This window comes from Hypanus sabinus, chromosome 1 (assembly GCF_030144855.1).
Source record: "Hypanus sabinus isolate sHypSab1 chromosome 1, sHypSab1.hap1, whole genome shotgun sequence".
NCBI classification, from domain to species: Eukaryota; Metazoa; Chordata; class Chondrichthyes; order Myliobatiformes; family Dasyatidae; genus Hypanus; species Hypanus sabinus.
In genome coordinates this window covers 108,951,622-108,970,147 of record NC_082706.1, presented here as the reverse complement: position 1 = coordinate 108,970,147, position 18,526 = coordinate 108,951,622, and the positions used below count along the sequence as shown (strand labels likewise).

At 41.4% G+C, this 18,526-nt stretch overlaps 1 protein-coding gene across 1 annotated transcript in view; it reads right to left on the bottom strand.

The window, feature by feature from the left end:
* The window catches only part of LOC132377974 (unconventional myosin-Id-like), a 107,563-nt gene that overhangs the window by 82,240 nt on the left and 6,797 nt on the right, over nucleotides 1-18,526 (bottom strand). The window contains exons 2-6 of the mRNA XM_059944570.1: nucleotides 16,897-17,105; nucleotides 9,154-9,247; nucleotides 7,262-7,427; nucleotides 4,064-4,117; nucleotides 1,174-1,269 (exon numbers count right to left, since the gene is read on the bottom strand). Of these exons, the coding sequence (XP_059800553.1) occupies nucleotides 1,174-1,269; nucleotides 4,064-4,117; nucleotides 7,262-7,427; nucleotides 9,154-9,247; nucleotides 16,897-17,105 (619 nt within the window). The remainder of the gene's footprint in view (nucleotides 1-1,173; nucleotides 1,270-4,063; nucleotides 4,118-7,261; nucleotides 7,428-9,153; nucleotides 9,248-16,896; nucleotides 17,106-18,526) is intronic.

Here is an 18,526-nt window from a genome sequence, read left to right as displayed (position 1 = left end):
CTCACACCAGTTTTCACAGAAGGACCGTAGAAAGTAACTTTTTCTGATACTTTATAGCTTGGCACAACAACTGTGCTGCCCAAGACCACAAGAGATTGCAGAGAGTTATAAATGCAGCCCAGTCCATCACACAAACCAACCTCCCCTCCACTGACTCCATCTGCCTCAGGAAACCCACTAACATAATCAAAGCCCCTTCCCATACAGTCATTCTCTCTTCTTTCCCTTTCATCAGGCAGAAAATATAAAAGCTTGAGGGAACATACCACCAGGCTCAAGGCCAGCTTCTATCCTGCTATAGTGGTAGGCAGCCGTCAATCCCAGGGGATTATGGGTTTGCACCTCTGGTGGACTGTGTCTTCTCCAGGGTGCAAGCCTGGGTGGGAAGATTTGAAGAACCGACTGTTGTCCATGTGGCAGTTTCCCCTTCTGCACGTCACTGATGTAGTCCAAGGGAAGGACAAGCGCCGATACAGCTTGGCACCAGCGTCGTCGCAGAATTTGCCAGAGTGAAGTTGTAAACATCATACTGCTTTAGGGAACCCAGCTCCAGATTTCTTCCTCAGGGTTTACTCCCAAAGCCTTTCCCATGGCTGGGTATGGCCACAAGACAACAAAGTTTTAAAATCAGAGTTTTCCTTCTCCTAGGCGGGCTGCCGTCCAAGGCTGGCGAGCCCCACCTTCCCAAAGGTGAGACCATTGAAAAGGCATACGCTAAACAGTGAACTCTTGACCTCCTAGTCTATCTCGTCACGGCCCCTTGTACTTTATCTGTCTACCTGAACTCTATTTTCTCTGTGAATGTAACTGTACTTTGTTTTCCTTTTTAATACCTGTCTGGATGGAATGTAAAGCAAATAAAAAACTCACTGAGTCTTGGTACATATACCAGGCATACGTGCTTCATGGGATGTAGACGTGGTCCTTCTAGCATAAAGGCTATCAAAGTCATCATCTTAGTGACATTGATCTTTCAAGATCCTGCTGGAAATGTGTTTGGGAACACTTCAGATTAACTTGGTCCTGATTATGAAACATATTATCTCAGAACCAAATATCTAATTGTGTATGTGACTCCAGCTATTGCATGATATTAGACACTTATAATTTAGGTCAGCATGCTTATCAGCAAGGTAATTGCAATACCAAAGCACTCATCCTGTGTCTACTTACATTGGCAGATGCTCCATCTCTGGTGAATACGTATTCAGCAGTGTCTCTCTGCAGGTACAGGGATTTCAACAGTTCATCAGAACCACCCAGTAAAAGCTGGAAACAGCAAGACAGATGAAAGGGATTTATAAAAAATACATTTGATCCAGTGTGCAGGATTAATGGGTGCACATGATTAATTCTTTACAAGGCACCATTTTTAACACACAATTTAAAGCATGTTTAAATGGGGCAGACTGAACTAAATTGAGATCTGGAATTTATATAATATACAAAACTTTCTCCCTGACATATTTGAAGATATTTGGAAATTTGATATTGCGAACTATCTCCAATTTTTTTTTAGTTTTGTTCTTGAAACAAAAGCAATTTTGAAAGTCTGTGCCTACCTCGCATCCTAATGTGCCCTGCCATTTAGGATCAAGCAATGAGTGAAGTGACATGCAGCCTAATCAAATTAGGGTCTCAAGGTCCCTTCATGGTAGGGTACTTCTGCATTCAGTATATTTTTAAAACAATCCATCAGATTTGTGCTAAATTCCCAGACCTGTCTGAATCAGAGAACAATGTTCTAGCAACAGTGTTGCACTAACTATGATAAATCTATGTCCAACTCTAAAAATATATTCCATAGCCCAATTAGTCTCTGAAATGTGTAAAGGTGTAGCAAGCCACGTACGTCCTGAATGTGGTAGGAAATGAAACCACACCATCTTAGCTAGGCAGTTTATTCTTATAACTGTTAAAACTCACTGTGAGAAATAATGGTTTAATGTTGGCTTTTGCAGGTCTAAGTGCCCACTTGTTCACTTAATTTTCCTGAATACCCAGATTCCATAAATTTAACACGTAAAGCACTAAATTATAGATAGCAATTCCTACCGTTCACTTGTCATTTAGCTCAAACTTCCACTTATCAGTCAATAGTTGGCAGCTGTACATTGTTCATGGGGGGATAAGGATGTTTGGGCGCAGTGGCCATGACAGCCAGAGGAAGTGGGGTGTGTTTGAGTTCAATTGACAGCAAACCAAGCTGCTGCAGATAGAAACCTGCAGCTGAGTGAAGCCTCCATTCCAGTACAGCCTGCATCTGAGGGAGTCATCTTCAGTTCTTCCACACACTACAACTGTTAAGCAGCTAACTTGGCTTCTTGGTATGGTGTCTTCAGTGGTACAACTTACTCAGGCTTGCTCTGTGCCAGTCTTGAAACTAGACTCATTCTTGAACCAGTGACTTCTCTACCCTAGGTTAAAAAACAATGCTGAACCAAGCCTCAAATGCTCATTCAGAACTATATACCTCACACCAAAGCTTATTCTTTTTAATCTTCTGTGAATATTTCCATAAATTTCTCCAGCTTCTAAGGGATTCTAAAATATTGAATACCTAAAATGGGCCCTCATGAAGTGACACCAATCAGGGGTAGAAGATATTAGCCTCCACAACATATTCAGCAGATTAGCGTTACAAAGCCCTGATTATTGCTGGGAATGTCTTCGTTTGGCTTAATGATCCAGCTCCCTACTGAAGCTAAAGGTGTGGGTTCAACCCTCTTACGTATAGTTAATAATGACTTATGTTTAGCATTTATAAATGAGAACATTCGGCACACCTCTTTCCTGAACACAGAACAGGAAGGGCTCCTGTCGACATCAAGAATGCTGAGGTCAGGAGGGTTGAGAGTTTCAAGCTCTTAGAAGTGAACATTGCCAATAGCCTGTCCTGGTCCAACCATATAGATGTCACAGCCAAGAGAGATCACAAATGCCTCTACTTCCTCAGGAAGCTAAGACAAATTTGGTACGTCCCCCATCGACCTTTATCAATTTTTATTGATGCTCCATAGAAAGCATCCTATCTGGATGCACCACGTTATGGCAATTGCCATATTTGTGACTGTGAGGAACTGCAGTGAATTGTGGACACAGCTGGCTTAGGTAGGCAGGCAGCATAATCAAAGACCACAGCCAACCCAAGTATCCCCTCTCCCTTTAGGCAGATGGTACAAAAGCCTGAAGGCATGTACCAACAGGGTCAAGGACAGCTTCTGCCTTGCTGTTATAAGACAATTGAATGGTTGGCCAGTACGATATGATGGACTCCTGACCTTATAAGCCACCTCAACTATGGCCTTGCAATTTATTTCCAGCTGCACTGCACTTTTCTATACCTGTTACACTTAATTCTGCAATCTGTTATTGTTTTACATTGTACCACCTCAATGCAATGCTGTAATGAATTAATCTGTACGAAGACAAACTTTTTATTGTACCTTACCATTCCAATTACCAGATTCCACTACTCTCAATTTACCTCTCGTCTCTCCCTTTCCCAGAATTCTCAGGCAGGGCCAACGTCCTTGTTAAGCCTTTTTATGAACACTGTGTGCCTTGATATCCACCTCTTTTCCTAACTCTACAGAGAAAGCCTTGGCCTCTTGGCCTACTCAATTTCTCCTAAATTGTCAAACACACCAGCAGTCTGCAGCGTTGTTCATGGTATTCCTTCTAGAACAAGTATGTCCTAGTTTAGATAAGGAAGCCAGAACAGTACACAACATTCTCAATATGGTTTGATAAAGGGGCTGTATATTTACAATAAAACAGCTTTATTCTCATGTTCATATTTTCACCTTCCTAACTGACTCTGCACCACACGGTAGCTTTTAGTGACTTGTGTAAAAGCATGCCCAGCCTATTTCCCAACTTGAGTATGGTGTTCCTGCACTGTAGTTTGCTCTCCCTCCCTACGTGACATTTTGCTGCAGGAACCATTCCAATCAGAACATCACAACCAACAGTCACCAGTCACCCTTTGGGTTCTGGCCTTAATTACTGAAAATTAACACATTAGGTAAAAAAAATCAGATGATAACAGATTGCTTATTACCTGATAAAATGAATGGAAATTCCTTTCCCCTTTCTGTTGCACAGTAACTCGCGACTAGAGAAAGAGAAATGATATTTTGTAACTCAAGAATAAGGTCCATGAAAATTAACAGCAATATGCACACCAGAATATATTTAAGATGTACAACAAGTCCACTAGAATAAGGAAATAGAAAGTCATTTACTGTATGTCGGTGTGTTATGGAATATTGAATACAATGAAAGGTCATTAGAGTTGACATTGGGTATGCAGTTCAATTATCACCTTCTGCCTTTAACTCCAACAATCATTCTCTTTTTCCTCATCGGATTGCTTGGTCTAATACATTTAACTCTCTCTCCTTAAACACTTCCTTTCCTAATAAATTCCACCTTCTCAGTCCTCTCTGCTAATGAGTTTTATATTGAATTCCCTATTTGACATTCTGACCAAGTGGGAAAACGTTTCTATATATCAAAGGAAAGAACATATCTCCTAGGGTCATGGAGGAAACAGGCTCTTTAGCCCATTGAGTATCTGCCGACTATCAAACACCCACTTTCTTTATTTGTACGTGAATCCAAGTTTATTCTTCCCACATTTCCATCAAATTTCCTCTAAACTTCCCCCCCCCCCCACAATGTCCCTGGGATGCAGAAGGAAAGTGGAGTTCTAGGGGATACCACAAAGGCACAGGAACCAAGTGCAAACTCCATACAGGCAGCACACAAGGTCAAGGTTGAACTCAATCACTGGGACTATGAGGGAGCAGCTCCATGAGCTGCATCACCTTGGCCGCTTCTTTCACAATTGTGATTACATCCTTTCCAGCTTAGCACAGTATCTGTAAGGAGGATAAATTCACCATCCCCTGGGGCATGAGCCTGAGATTTTTCAAGATTCAAGCAGACGTTCTCCACTTGTAGTTTCTAGGATTGGTGTGCATGCACTGATGTCTGCAGCCTGCTGGGTCTATATTAGAGTAAAAATCCCATGGAGTGGGATGGGCTGGAGTGGGTGTTGCTGAGAGTCTACACTAGCTCACACTGCACTGTGAAACCCATTCCAAAAGATCACCATTCGTCTCTGAGATTACTCCTCTAGAAGCATGTGTATCCACTATCTTGTCCTTTGAGCTGGCCATTCCTGACCACTATGTCTCATTCAAAAAGAGAACAGCTGTGTTAGAACACCTGAACTCATAATCTGTCTTAAAGAAAGGCAGTTGGAGCTCTAGGCAGTGAACTTTATACAGGGAATCTGAAGTTCCTTGTGTGTGACCACATTTAACATAAGAAAACTATCCCACACCAGTTACTACGTCATCTTAACAGAGCAAGGTCTAGACCCAGTGACAAGGGCTTTGAGGTAAGTGGAGTCTAGGTTCTGCTGCAAGATGTTTATTATCATATATCGAAGTACCCACATGCATGTTCATATATTTGCATGCATACATAGCCACAGATGCATACACGTTCAGAGTGTCACACTGTTGGAAAGACATGATTGCACCGGAGAGGGTGCAGAGGAGATTCACAAGAATGTTGTTGCTTGGCGCAGAACAGTTCAGTTGTCTGGAGAGAGGTTTCAGGCTTCCCTTGCAACAGAGGAGATGAGGTGAATCTATTATGCACAACTAAGCAGAGGTGCCTAAAGCTAGGATAATGGGTAAGACATTTAAAGGGAAGTAAAGTAAGATATCTTTTACTGAGAGGATGGTTATTATCTCATTGAGTCATGGAGATATAGAGATTGGAAACCCCCCCTTAAGCCGTAATCATCTGTGGTGACTAAAGTGTCTTCCTGAGTAAGACCCATTTGCTTTCAGTTGGTCTGTTTTTCACTAAACCTTTCCTATTTATGAACCTAGCCAAATATATTTTAAATGCTGTAATTGTACTAATTCTACCTCTGGCAGCTTGTTCCATGCACCAACCACTCTCTATGAAAAAGGTGTACCTCAAAAATACCTTAAAAACAATATCCTTTGGTTTTAGCTGCCTCTGTCCCAGGAAAAGGGCTTACCATTCATCTTATCTATGTCCCTCATGATTTTACATACCTCTAAAAGATCACCCCTCAGATCCCCTTACTCAGGAAAAACAACACATATCCAGTCTCTCCTCATACCTCAGGCCATCCAGTCCTGTTAACATCATGACTGCACCTTTCCAGCTTAATGACACCCTTCCACTGGCTAGGCAGCCAGGACTTCATACAATTCTCCAAATACGGTATCACCAGAATTTTGAAAAAATGTAACATGGTGTCCTAATTCTTGTACTCAAATGTACTGCCTGAGTGGGTGTGGAAACAGTGACTCCCTCAACCTTTATCTAAGAGGTAACTAAATGAGCAGATGAATTGCCAAGGCATAGAAGACTATGAATAACGTGATGGTAGGTGGAACTATTATAGATAAGTACTTGATGGCCAGCATAGAATAATGGCCTAAAGATCTGTATCCTTGCTGTCCAAATCTATCACTGCATTGCTCTACATGTAATTAAACCTGCATGTGGATGCTTGTCAGCTTCTATTTACTTGTACGCAAGAGGTGTTTAGACACTGACGTCCCCACCTTCTGCCTTCTCCTGACTATCCTGCTCATTCATCATCTCAGAAAACAACATTGATTTTTTTTCCTCAGGGCTGCAGAGTGAAGGATGATGGGAAAGAGGCAGAGGATGGGGAGGAGCAGTGTAGAGGATCTACCCATAGGAGTAAAGGAAGGAGAGTCCAGAGGAGAAGATGTGGAGAGTAAGTTTTGAAGAGGGGTGGGTGGCATGGTGCTGAGAGAAGATAGGAAGTGATTAGTGGAGAATTATAATCATGAACGGAAAGAGAAAAGCTGCAATGACACAAGGAGAGAAGGAAAGTGAAAGAAGAAAGGCAGTGGAGAAATCAGGGAAAGCAACAAGTAATGTTTGAAATAGATGATATTATTATATCTCAATGAAATAATATATTATTACATTATCATTATCATATTATGAGAGGCCTTGAGATATATGGAATAACAGGACACAGATCCATAGATAGAAAAGAGCAGCAAATGAGTGAAAACCACTGATAAAATGAATAAGATATAGCCAACTAGAAGAAGTAAAGAACTGTCCTTAAAATGTCTTTAAGAATTAAAGAGAGAGATTTATGATGTACACTGCACAAGCAAGTTGAGTGTCTGTAAATCTAAGGAAAATAAAGGCATTGTCTTACTTTCTCAAGCAAATAATTGTTGATATGTCCACCAGTGGGGTCTCCTTTGAAGTCAAAGTTGATGTCCATGTACTTCCCAAAACGGCTGGAGTTATCATTTCGATTTGTCTTTGCGTTCCCAAATGCTTCTAGGATGCAGTTTGATTTTAGCAATGTGTTTTTCACACTTGAAATGTTCAGGGGTTGGCAATAAAATAAATAGAATAGATGGTCAGCTAAAAATATTCCTCTTGGAAACTACAAATAACACAAAGGTCGTATTGACCTCAAAAACTGAAAATGAATCTCTAAGTATTAATTTTCCTTAAAAAATGCCGTTGCCACTGGGAAGCTTCTTAATTCATCTGCCAATCAAATAATTTTATTCCTACTCCTAAATATAAAGTAGGACAACCTCAATGCTTTGCCAAGAACATGTTTTAAATAGTAGCTTTAACATTATGTAATATTTCAAAGACCTTCAGAGGAGTGTTAGCAAAATCTGGTAGAATTATAGAAGACAAAAATGTTAAGTGGAGATCTACAGTTCAGCCAAAGAAATATATCAGCCATTCTGCTGTGTTGCATAATGTTTATACATGCTACACAATGGAAAGTTTAAAGAAAAGAAAACATTATCAAATACTTTGTGTACCAGGTTCACACTTCCAGGAATTAGATCCAGGTATGAATTATACACATACTCACACAGCCTACAAGGTGAAATCAAATGTCATGTAGTGCTTTAAATTTAAAGAAAGCATTAATATATCAGTGTTTTAATACATTCTTTTCAGCACGTGATTGGAGGATTGAAACAAACATCCAAAACTTGGTACTCCTACACTGAGTATTCAAGCATGTTGCACTATGCAGTTACATTCCCAGGCCTAAATCCCTTGTTCATACTCCTGTTTTCCCATTCTTGATCTTAAATTCTGGAATCTTTGCCCTGAACTTCTCCACATTGCTATGTCAAATTTAATTTCATAATGCTTTTATATTAAATATTTATCTTTGCAGATTACTGTTAAATATTTATCTCACCAGAACAACTCACTAGCTGCTCCCTGGATCATTTCTCTGTAACCTTGCAGATTTTTCTTCACCATATATTTATCCCATTTTATCTTGAAGGTTGCAGGAAATGTAACCCCTTTTGCAGAGAACATATCTCAATTCCAATAACATGCTGCACAAAATCATTTTTCCTAAATCATTCTTAATTCTCTTCCTTTTATGTCACACTGCAACTTTTAGTCCTCAACCTCTCCACAAAGAGAACAATCCACTTTGCCTCATTTTTATTTTACTTAGGTTAAATCTTCCTTTGTTATCTCTTTTCAAACAGTTCCAGATTCTCAACTCCTGCCTTGTAGCTGTAGTCCTTCATTCCCAAAACAATTCTCATAAATCTTTTCTGGACTCCCCTTCTCAAGTTCTCATATCTTCCCTATAATGTAGTGACCAAAGGTTAGGAAATATTGAGGAGGTTTGACCCAAACACAGAGCAGTGGAGACAATTTAACAGTATGCGGTAACGTTACTCCTGCTTAACAGTAAGCAATAAACGGCTAAATAACAAGCTGCAAAGGACCACTAAACAAGAGAGAATAGGTACTTAACATGACAAGACAATGGAAGGCTAGGATCAACTGGTTGAGGATGGCTGGTTCATATGAGTCAACAATGATTTTGGATGAGAGCTAGGTTTAAATAGGCTGCAGGTGATGAGTTGGAAACAAGTGGCAGGTGACTCTTGGTAGCAAGGTGGAGACCGAGAGAAGCCTAAGTGTGCAGGCCTGACTCCAAATAAAACTGGCATAGCAAGATTCAAGGTTGTTTAATGTCATTTCAAGTATATAATTGTAAAGGAGAATGAAATAAAAACAGGGCATGTGACTTGCTCTTACCTCTCAACATCTGCTCTCTGACTGGGATTGGTGATGGCAGCAATGTACTGCATTATGTACTTACTCGCCTCCGTCTTGCCAGCACCACTCTCACCTGAGAAGGAGAACAAGTAAATGTCCTGTTTAATTTAGAGTCAGCATAGCCAGCTAATTTTTGTTTCCTTGAAACTAGTAACAAAATGGAGGTCAGATGTCAGATCATTGCAATATAAAAACCCATCAAGCTGGGGTTGTGTCACCCTTACTCCAGTTAATAACACTGTCACCTTTGAGGCAGATGGTTATGCATTCCAGGAGCCCCATTCCATACCTGCTGCTCAATATCCAGCTCAACAGTTCTATAAAGAGTTTAGTGAGGCTTTACCTGCCCACTCAGTTGAATAGGAAGTTGAAGAGGTGCAGGCTGTCCACTCTATCTATTCCTCTTAATATCTTGTACACCTCTATCATGTCTCCTCTCATCCTCCTTCTCTCCAAAGAATAAAGCCCTAGCTCGCTTAATCTCTGATCATAATCCATACTCTCTAAACCAGGCAGCATCCTGGTAAATCTCCTCTGTACCCTTTCCAATGCTTCCACATCCTTCCTATAGTGAAGCAACCAGAACTGGACACAGTACTCCAAGCGTGGCCTAACTAGAGTTTTATAGAGCTGCATCATTACATCGCGTCTCTTAAACTCTATCCCTCGACTTATGAAAGCTAACACCCCATAAGCTTTCTTAATTATCCTAACTACCTGTGAGGCAACTTTCAGGGATCTGTGGACATGTACCCCCAGATCCCTCTGCTCCTCCACACTACCAAGTATCCTGCCATTTACTTTATACTCTGCCTTGGAGTTTGTCCTTCCAAAGTGTACCACCTCACATTTCTCCAGGTTGAACTCCATCTGCCACTTCTCAGTCCACTTCTGCATCCTATCAATGTCTCTCTGCAATCTTTGACAATCCTCTACACTATCTACAACACCATCAACCCTTGTGTCGTCTGCAAACTTGCCAACCCACCCTTCTACCCCCACATCCAGGTCATTAATAAAAATCACAAAAAGTAGAGGTCCCAGAACAGATCCTTGTGGGACACCACTAGTCACAACCCTCCAATCTGAATGTACTCCCTCCACCACAACCCTCTGCCTTCTGCAGGCAAGCTAATTCTGAATCCACCTGGCCAAACTTCCCTGGATCCCACGCCTTCTGACTTTCTGAATAAGCCTACCTTGTGGAACCTTGTCAAATGCCTTATTAAAATCCATGTAGATCCCATCCACTGCACTACCCTCATCTATATGCCTGGTCACCTCCTCAAAGAACTCTATCAGGCTTTTTAGGCACGATCTGCCCTTCACAAAGCCATGCTGACTGTCCCTGATCAGACCATGATTCTCTAAATGCCCATAGATCCTATCTCTAAGAATCTTTTCCAACAGCTCTCCCATCACAGACGTAAGGCTCTCTGGTCTATAATTACCTGGACTATCCCTACTAACTTTTTTGAACAAGGGGACAACATTCGCCTCCCTCCAATCCTCCGGTACCGTTCACGTGGACAACGAGGACATAAGGATCCTAGCCAGAGGTTCAGCAACCTCTTCCCTTGCCTCATGGAGCAGCCTGGGGAATATTCCGTCAGGCCCCGTAGACTTATCTGTCCTAATGTATTTTAACAACTCCAACACCTCCTCTCCCTTAATATGAACATACTCCAGAACTTCAACCTCACTCATATTCCCCTCACCATCAAGTTCCCTCTCATTGGTGAATACCAAAGAGAAGTATTCATTGAGGACCTCGCTCACTTCCACAGCCTCCAGGCACATCTTCCCACTTTTATCTCTAGTCGGTCCTACCTTCACTCCTGTCATCCTTTTGTTCACATAATTGAAGAATGTGTTGGGGTTTTCCTTTACCCTACTTGCCAAGGCCTTCTCATGCCCCCTTCTTGCTCTTCTCAGCCCCTTCTTAAGCTCCTTTCTTGCTACCCTATATTCCTCAATAGACCCATCTGATCCTTGCTTCCTGAACCTCATGTATGCTGCTTTCTTCCACCTGACTAGATTTTCCACTTCACTTGTCACCCATGGTTTTATCTTCCTCACCGGGACAAATTTATCCCTAACATCCTGCAGGAGATCCTTAAACATCGACCACATGTCCATAGTACATTTCCCTGCAAAAACATCATCCCAATTCACACCTGCAAGTTCTAGCCTTATAGCCTCATAATTTGCCCTTCCCCAATTAAAAATTTTCCTGTCCTCTCTGATTCTATCCTTTTCCATGATAATGCTAAAGGTCAGGGAAAAGTGATCACTGTCCCCCAGATGCTCACCCACTGACAGATGTGTGACCTGACCCGGTTCATTACCTAATACCAGATCTAGTATGGCATTCCCCCTAGACGGCCTGTCAACATACTGTGACAGGAATCCATCCTGGACACACTTAAACTCTGCCCCATCTAAACCCTTGGAATTAATCAAGTGCCAATCAATATTAGGGAAGTTAAAGTCACCCATGATAACAACCCTGTTATTTTTGCATCTTTCCAAAATCTGCCTCCCAATCTGTTCCTCGGTATCTCTGCTGCTACCAGGGGGCCTATAGAATACCCCCAGTAGAGTAACTGCTCCCTTCCTGTTCCTGACTTCCATCCATACTGACTCAAAAGAGGATCCTGCTACATTACCCACCCCTTCTGCAGCTGTAATAGTATCCCTGACCAGTAATGCCACCCCTCCTCCCCTTTCCCCCCCCTCTCTATCCCTTTTAAAGCACTAAAATCTAGGAATATTGAGAATCAATTCCTGCCCTGGGGCCAGCCAAGTCTCTGTAATGGCCACTACATCATAATTCCATGTATATATCCAAGCTCTCAGTTCATCACCTTTGTTCCTGATGCTTCTTGCATTGAAGTACACGCACTTTAGCCCTCCTACCTTACTACCTTTATACCCTTTATTCTGCTGCTCTTTCCTCAAAGCCTCTCTATATGTTAGATCTGGCTTTACTCCATGCACTTCTTTCACTGCTCTATCACTCCAGGTCCCATCCCACTTGCAAATTAGCTTAAACCCTCCCGAACCATGCTAGCTTGTTTCTTCATGTCACAAAGCACTCAAGAGCCATAAGGTGGTGTGAGAATCGTCAGTCAGATTGTGTTGATAATAGATTTCCTTTGCTGTTAGAGAGCACCTCTAAGGAAAATTCAGGATGTGTTATTTTACAATAAAAGTTCTAGCATTGCTGGTATCGGTGTTGCTGTACCATTGTCAAATGCACTGAGATAAGAGTAATTTGTGTCACATCATGTCATACATACATTCATCCGGGTAATAAAAAGAAAACAGAATGCACATTTAGTGTTGGACTTACAGAGAGGATGAGTGCAAGTCGACAAATAAAGTGCAAGGGCCGCAAAGAGTTCATCTTTCAGCATATGAAAGGATCGCACAAGAGTTTGATAACAGTGAGATAAAGAATGTCCTTGAGCCTGGGGTACATGCCCCTAAGCTTTTGTATCTTCTGCTTGATGGAGGGGACAGGGGGAAGAGAGAATGACCAGGGTGGCAGGAGTCTTTGATTATGTTGGCTGTTTTCCCAAGTCAGCAGGTATATAAGCACCCTGAATTCTCCTATGTGGGTGATAGTGGGTCTTCATAAACAGTTAATAAGTGTGGGGAAGCTGTTCCCATAACTTTGGGTGTACAATATGAGGAATTTCACCCAGTAACAGTGGATGAATGATGATAATGTGGAATCTGAAGAAAGTGGTTTTCTCGTGTGCTCTGTACTCTTATCTTTTTAGTGACGGAGGTCATGGATTTAGGAGAAAGGGATGTATTGGGCCACGTTTGCAAGTTTGATAATACTGTCAGAGAGTATTTTTACCAGAATAAGGAGCATTTAAAATGACATATCACTATTCTTCACCTCAATACTGTCAATTCTTCAATGTTTTTTTGTCAAAGATGAGACTCCCAAAGGAAATAAGTTTAAAACATTTCCTGTGGGAGCAGGATGAACAGAACTGTTCCTCCAAATCCCTTAAATGCCTTTAATCCTCCGCAGCTGTCTATTCCTCTCTGAACTCCTCACAGTGCATCAGACCCTCATCTTGTCCATCAGCCTCTCAGGCTTTTGCTGCATTGAAAGAAAGCAGATTGGGGCAATCATTCTCCTTATTCCTACTTGCCACATAGATGGCAATTTTTGGGGTTGTTCAATAGTACTTAAATGGTTCAAATCTGATAACTTCCCCAGCAGCCTGATAGCCATATATTCTACATTTGGATAGATTCTTTTCTTGTTTTTTATACAATGCTTTTATAAATGCATTAATGTGTCTACATCAAAAGGGGTAGTGCATATTTGCAAAACAAATGCACTTACTATTGAACTTTCAAGTTCAGTCTACTAACTGTAATCCAGTCGGTTATATAATTTTCCAAAGTTGGCTCATCACGTCTTTCCTACTAATTGCCTTACTGTATGTCCATACTTAGAGAAGACTGTATCCGTACACATCAGTGGATTCATGGTGAGACAGTGAGAACATAGGACATATAACAATGTAGGACAGGAAAAGGCCCATCAATCTTCACACTTGCGCCAAACATGATGTTGAATTAAACTGCATGTACATGATCCATAGCCCTCCAGACTCTACGTATTCACGTGCCTATCTCAAATCCTCTTCAACATCACTGTTTTATTGGCTTCCACCTCTACTCCTGGCAGCCTGTTGCAGGCACCTATCACTCTCAGTGTAAAGAAACCTTGTCCAGCATATCACTATAAAACTTTCCCCCTCCCATCTTACATACATGTCCTCTGGCACTTCTACCCTGGGAAAAAATTCTAACCATTTACCCTATTTATGCCTTTCGTAATTTTATGAAATTTTATCAGGCCTCAACTCAGCCTCCATTTCTCAGGAGTAAACAACCCCAGTTTGTCCTCTTTGCTTTAACGGAGGCAGCCCGGCAAAGTCCTTCTGCACCCTCCCCAATTCTGCCTGTTATGGGTGACCAGAAATGTACACAATACTCCAAGTGCAGCCTAACCGAAGTGTTACATAATATTCTCAGCATATTCACTTTGAGGACAGTAACCTGGAATGTCATATCACTTTCATGCTATTGAAATCAATGCAAGGACAATCAGTTGAGATCTGTCAAGGATGAAGGATCGGTGATATGAGGTACCACCAGGAGACAATGCTGATAGTGATCTGCCTAATATTTACACAGCTGGCTGGAAAATTATCAAAATATCTAATTAACTTTTTGCCTCCATATCACAGGCACTGGAGTTCAGTCCAGCTGAAGTAAACATTAAAAAATAGGGATTAAGGGAAAGAACTGGTCCATTCTGTCCTTTGTGCCTGCTCCTATGTTCAATAATATCGTGTCTGATCAGACTTTCTGCGATCTTTCTATCGCAATAATCTTACCCCCATTCCCTCCTCTCTGTTTTTCCACTCCCCATTCTACTTACTTTCTTACCATTTCCCTTTTCCTCATCATTCATCACCTCCCTTTGGTTCTCCTCCTCTTTTCCTGTCTTCCATGGCTACAGCCCTCTCCTATCAAATTTCTTCATCTTCAGTCTTCACCCCTTCCAATATCACCTCCTTCCGTTTTCCCCCAGACATCATCCTTCATCTGGTCTCACCTGCCAACTTGCAACCCTTTCCCTCTCCTCACCTTCTTATTCTGGCTTCTGCTCCTTTCGTTTTCAGTCCTGCTAAAAGTTTGTGGCCTGAAGTGCGAATCCCTGCAAGACATCAGGCTGTGATGGTGTACCTGGCAGGGCACTGAAAACCTGTGTCAACCAACTGGCTAGCCGGCTGATGCTGCAGTGGCATCAGCTCCGGACTCCGGAGCGAAGGCTCCCAAGTTCAAACCCAAGTCGGGCCACCCCTGAGCACGCTTTCCATCTGTGCTGGGTTGAGCGTCGAGCTAGCCATTCGACCTTGTAAAAAATACAAAGGTCAAGTCATATCATGACGTGGTTCATCTGAAAGGAGACCAATCCTAACACCACGCGCCATACAAGAATGGCTGACTGTCTGGTGCGACACTCAAAAAAAAACAAACAAACGACTGGTTGGAGTGTTCAAGGACGTCTCAGTCAGTTTCCCACCTGCTTCAAAAGGTAGTAATCATACGAGAAGAGCAAGGTGAGCTACCTCAGTGGCTCTTTGATCCAAATAAAATGATGTCTAGAATTAATTGAGTGAAGCCACCAGCTGCAGCAGCAGGGACCAGACAATATTCTGGCCGACAGGCGGAAGCTGGGTGGCAGATGTAGCTTCAGAACAGCTGTATCACAGTATTTAGAGGACAACGTGGTAAAATATGCAAGTAGCTCCTGACGACAAGAAGTGAGACAGATCTAATCTCACTGCTCTGGTGGATATGGTAAAAATGCGAATGAGAATGTTTTGGCACAAATCACCTGCATTGTAATGAACAACAGAACAAGCTGGGGACATCAATAACCTGGTCCTGTTTCTGTTGTCACAAAATTTGAACTTTGCTTTACCCTGTTGCTCACCCTGAACCTCCCACACTTCCAACTTCTCTATATTTTTGTCTTCAATACCCAGCAGCTGACATTGATAAACTTAATAATACAGTAGTGAACACCACTTTGCAATATCACAAAACACATCAAAAGGCAAATAATTCATGTCATCAGTACAAAAACACTCATTATTTCAATATTTATGTTAGGACTCAATTCTTCTCAACCATTGAATCGCCACTGAGAGTGGTATCAAGTAATGTGAATATTTTATAAATAGTATACTCTGAAGTCTATTTTAAAGCCTCCTTGGTCCTATCTCTCTTTTTCTCCCTTCCTGTATTTGAAAACTATCACATTAAAAATAACTTTGCCTCAAGTTACATTACTTCCATGCTATAATCACACTTGTCTCGGAGCCAGCATGTAGGTACAATTACAAAGAAAGCACTGCAGTGCCTTTACTTCCTTAGTATTTTGCAAAAACTTCAAAAGATGTGAGGTGGACAGTATATTGACTGGCCGTATCACAATCTAGCATAGAAACACCACTGTCCTTGAATGGAAAATCCTACAAAAAGTAATGGACATGTCCCAGCCCATCATGGGTAAAACCCTCCCCCCATGGAACACATCTACATGGAACATTGTTGCAGGAAAGTAGCATTCATTATCAGGGATTCCCACCACCCAGATCTTCTTGCTGTTGCCATCAGGAAGAAGGTACAGGAGTCTCAGGACTCACACCACCAGGTTCAGGAACAGTTACTACCCCTCAAACATCAGTTCTTGAACCAAAGTACATAACTTCACTCAACTTCACTTGCCCCATCATTGAAAAGTTACCAGAACCTTTGGCCTCAATTTCAAGAACCCTTATCTCATGCTCTTTATTACTTACTTACATACTTACTTACTTATTTATGTATGTATGTATGTATGTATGTATGTATTTGCACAGTTTGTTGTCTTGCACACTGGTTGAAAGCCCAGGTTGGTGTGGTTTTTCATAGATTCTATTATGGTTAAAATCTTGAGTATGCCTGCAAGAAAATGAATCTCATTGTTGTATATAATGACATATATGTATATTGATAACAAATATAAACTTTTTGACTTTGAACATAACACGTCTGCTCTTTCCAAGAACTGATGGCATGATGTGGATAGCCTTGGACATAACGTGAAGTTGCCATATCCTTAATTCTCACCTGATATTACAATGCAGGTATCCTTGGATCTCCTCTTCATTGCTTTGTAGGCTGCATCTGCAATAGCATACAAGTGTGGTGGTCTTTCATATAGTTCCCTTCCCTTGTAGTGCTCAATCATATCTCGCCCATATAAATCAATCTGCTGATAGGGATTTACTGAGACAACCACTTCTCCGATGTAGGTGTAGATTCTATTCTTATCAAACCTATAGGAGAAGAAGATGATAAAGTAAATTGTTCCTCAATGATCTTTGTGGTAATAAATTCTCTTTTAAAGGTTTGCCTAACAATATAACCTGTTTAGAATATTTAAAAATGACAAGGTCTTGTAAACCACACACAGTTAAGATCCATGCTTATGATCACGCTAACATTACACCTTAATTAATTTTGTCTCCACCTTTGCAGATCACAAGATCAAGGATACCTGTGAAGATAGAAAGCTGTTTGACCTACTTTAACAGACCCACCAATCCTTCATTCTCTCCTTTCATCTATTACTCAAATGATTTCATGGCTTTCATCAGAGGAGACATGATAGAGGTGTACAAGATATTAAGAGGAATAGATAGAGTGGGCAGCCAGCACCTCTTCCCCAGGGCACCACTGCTCAATACAAGAGGACATGGCTTTAAGGTAAGGGGAGGAAAGTTCAAGGGGGATATTAGAGGAAGGTTTTTCACTCAGAGAGCAGTTGGTTTGTGGAATGCACTGCCTGAGTCAGTGGTGGAGGCAGATACACTAGTGAAATTTAAGAGACTACTAGACAGGTATATGGAGGAATTTAATGTGGAGGGTTATATGGGAGGCAGGGTTTAAGGGTTGGCACAACATTGTGGGCCGAATGGCCTGTACTGTGCTGTATTGTTCTATGTTCTATTAACTTTCACCACACTTTCAATAGTCCATTAACAGTATTGATTGTTCTCTGCAGTGCTGAGCTAGCTTATATGTGCTGAAGCCATTTTCTACTCAGTCGAACTCTTAATCATCTTGTATGATTCAATTTGGAGAACCGTTCCATAGTAATCTTATTTCAATCATCTCACACTCTACACTTTAGAAAGTAAAGCTTTAGAAAGGATGCAGAGGAGATTTATCAGGATGCTACCTAGACTAGAGAACATGTCTTATGAGGAAAGGTTGAGCAAGCTAGGACTTTTCTCTTTGTTGTGGCTTGTATTAGATTTTGAGAGGCATAGAGAGAGTGGACAGCCAGCACGTCCTAGGGTGGTAATGGCCAGTACCAGAGGAGATCTATTTAAAATGAGTGAAGGCAAGTATAGGGCAGCTGTCAGAGGTAGTTTATTTTTTTACACAGGGTATAGTGGGTGCCTGGAATACACTCTTGGGATGGTGGTAGAGGCTGATACAACAGGGACATTTAAAAGACTCTTTGATAGGCACATGGATGTAAGAAAAATAGAGGGCTGTATGGGAGAAAAGGGTTAGATTGAACATGGAGTAGGTCGGCTGAAGGCCTGTATTGTTCTGTACTGTTCTAAGTTCTAAGGAATCTCCTTTGTGGGCTGAAAATCAAAACTCTTTCCAGCCTGTAGTATGCCTGTAGGTTGGGGTCAATATCTTAGTACAGATAAATGACTGCTTATAAGACAGAAATCATTTT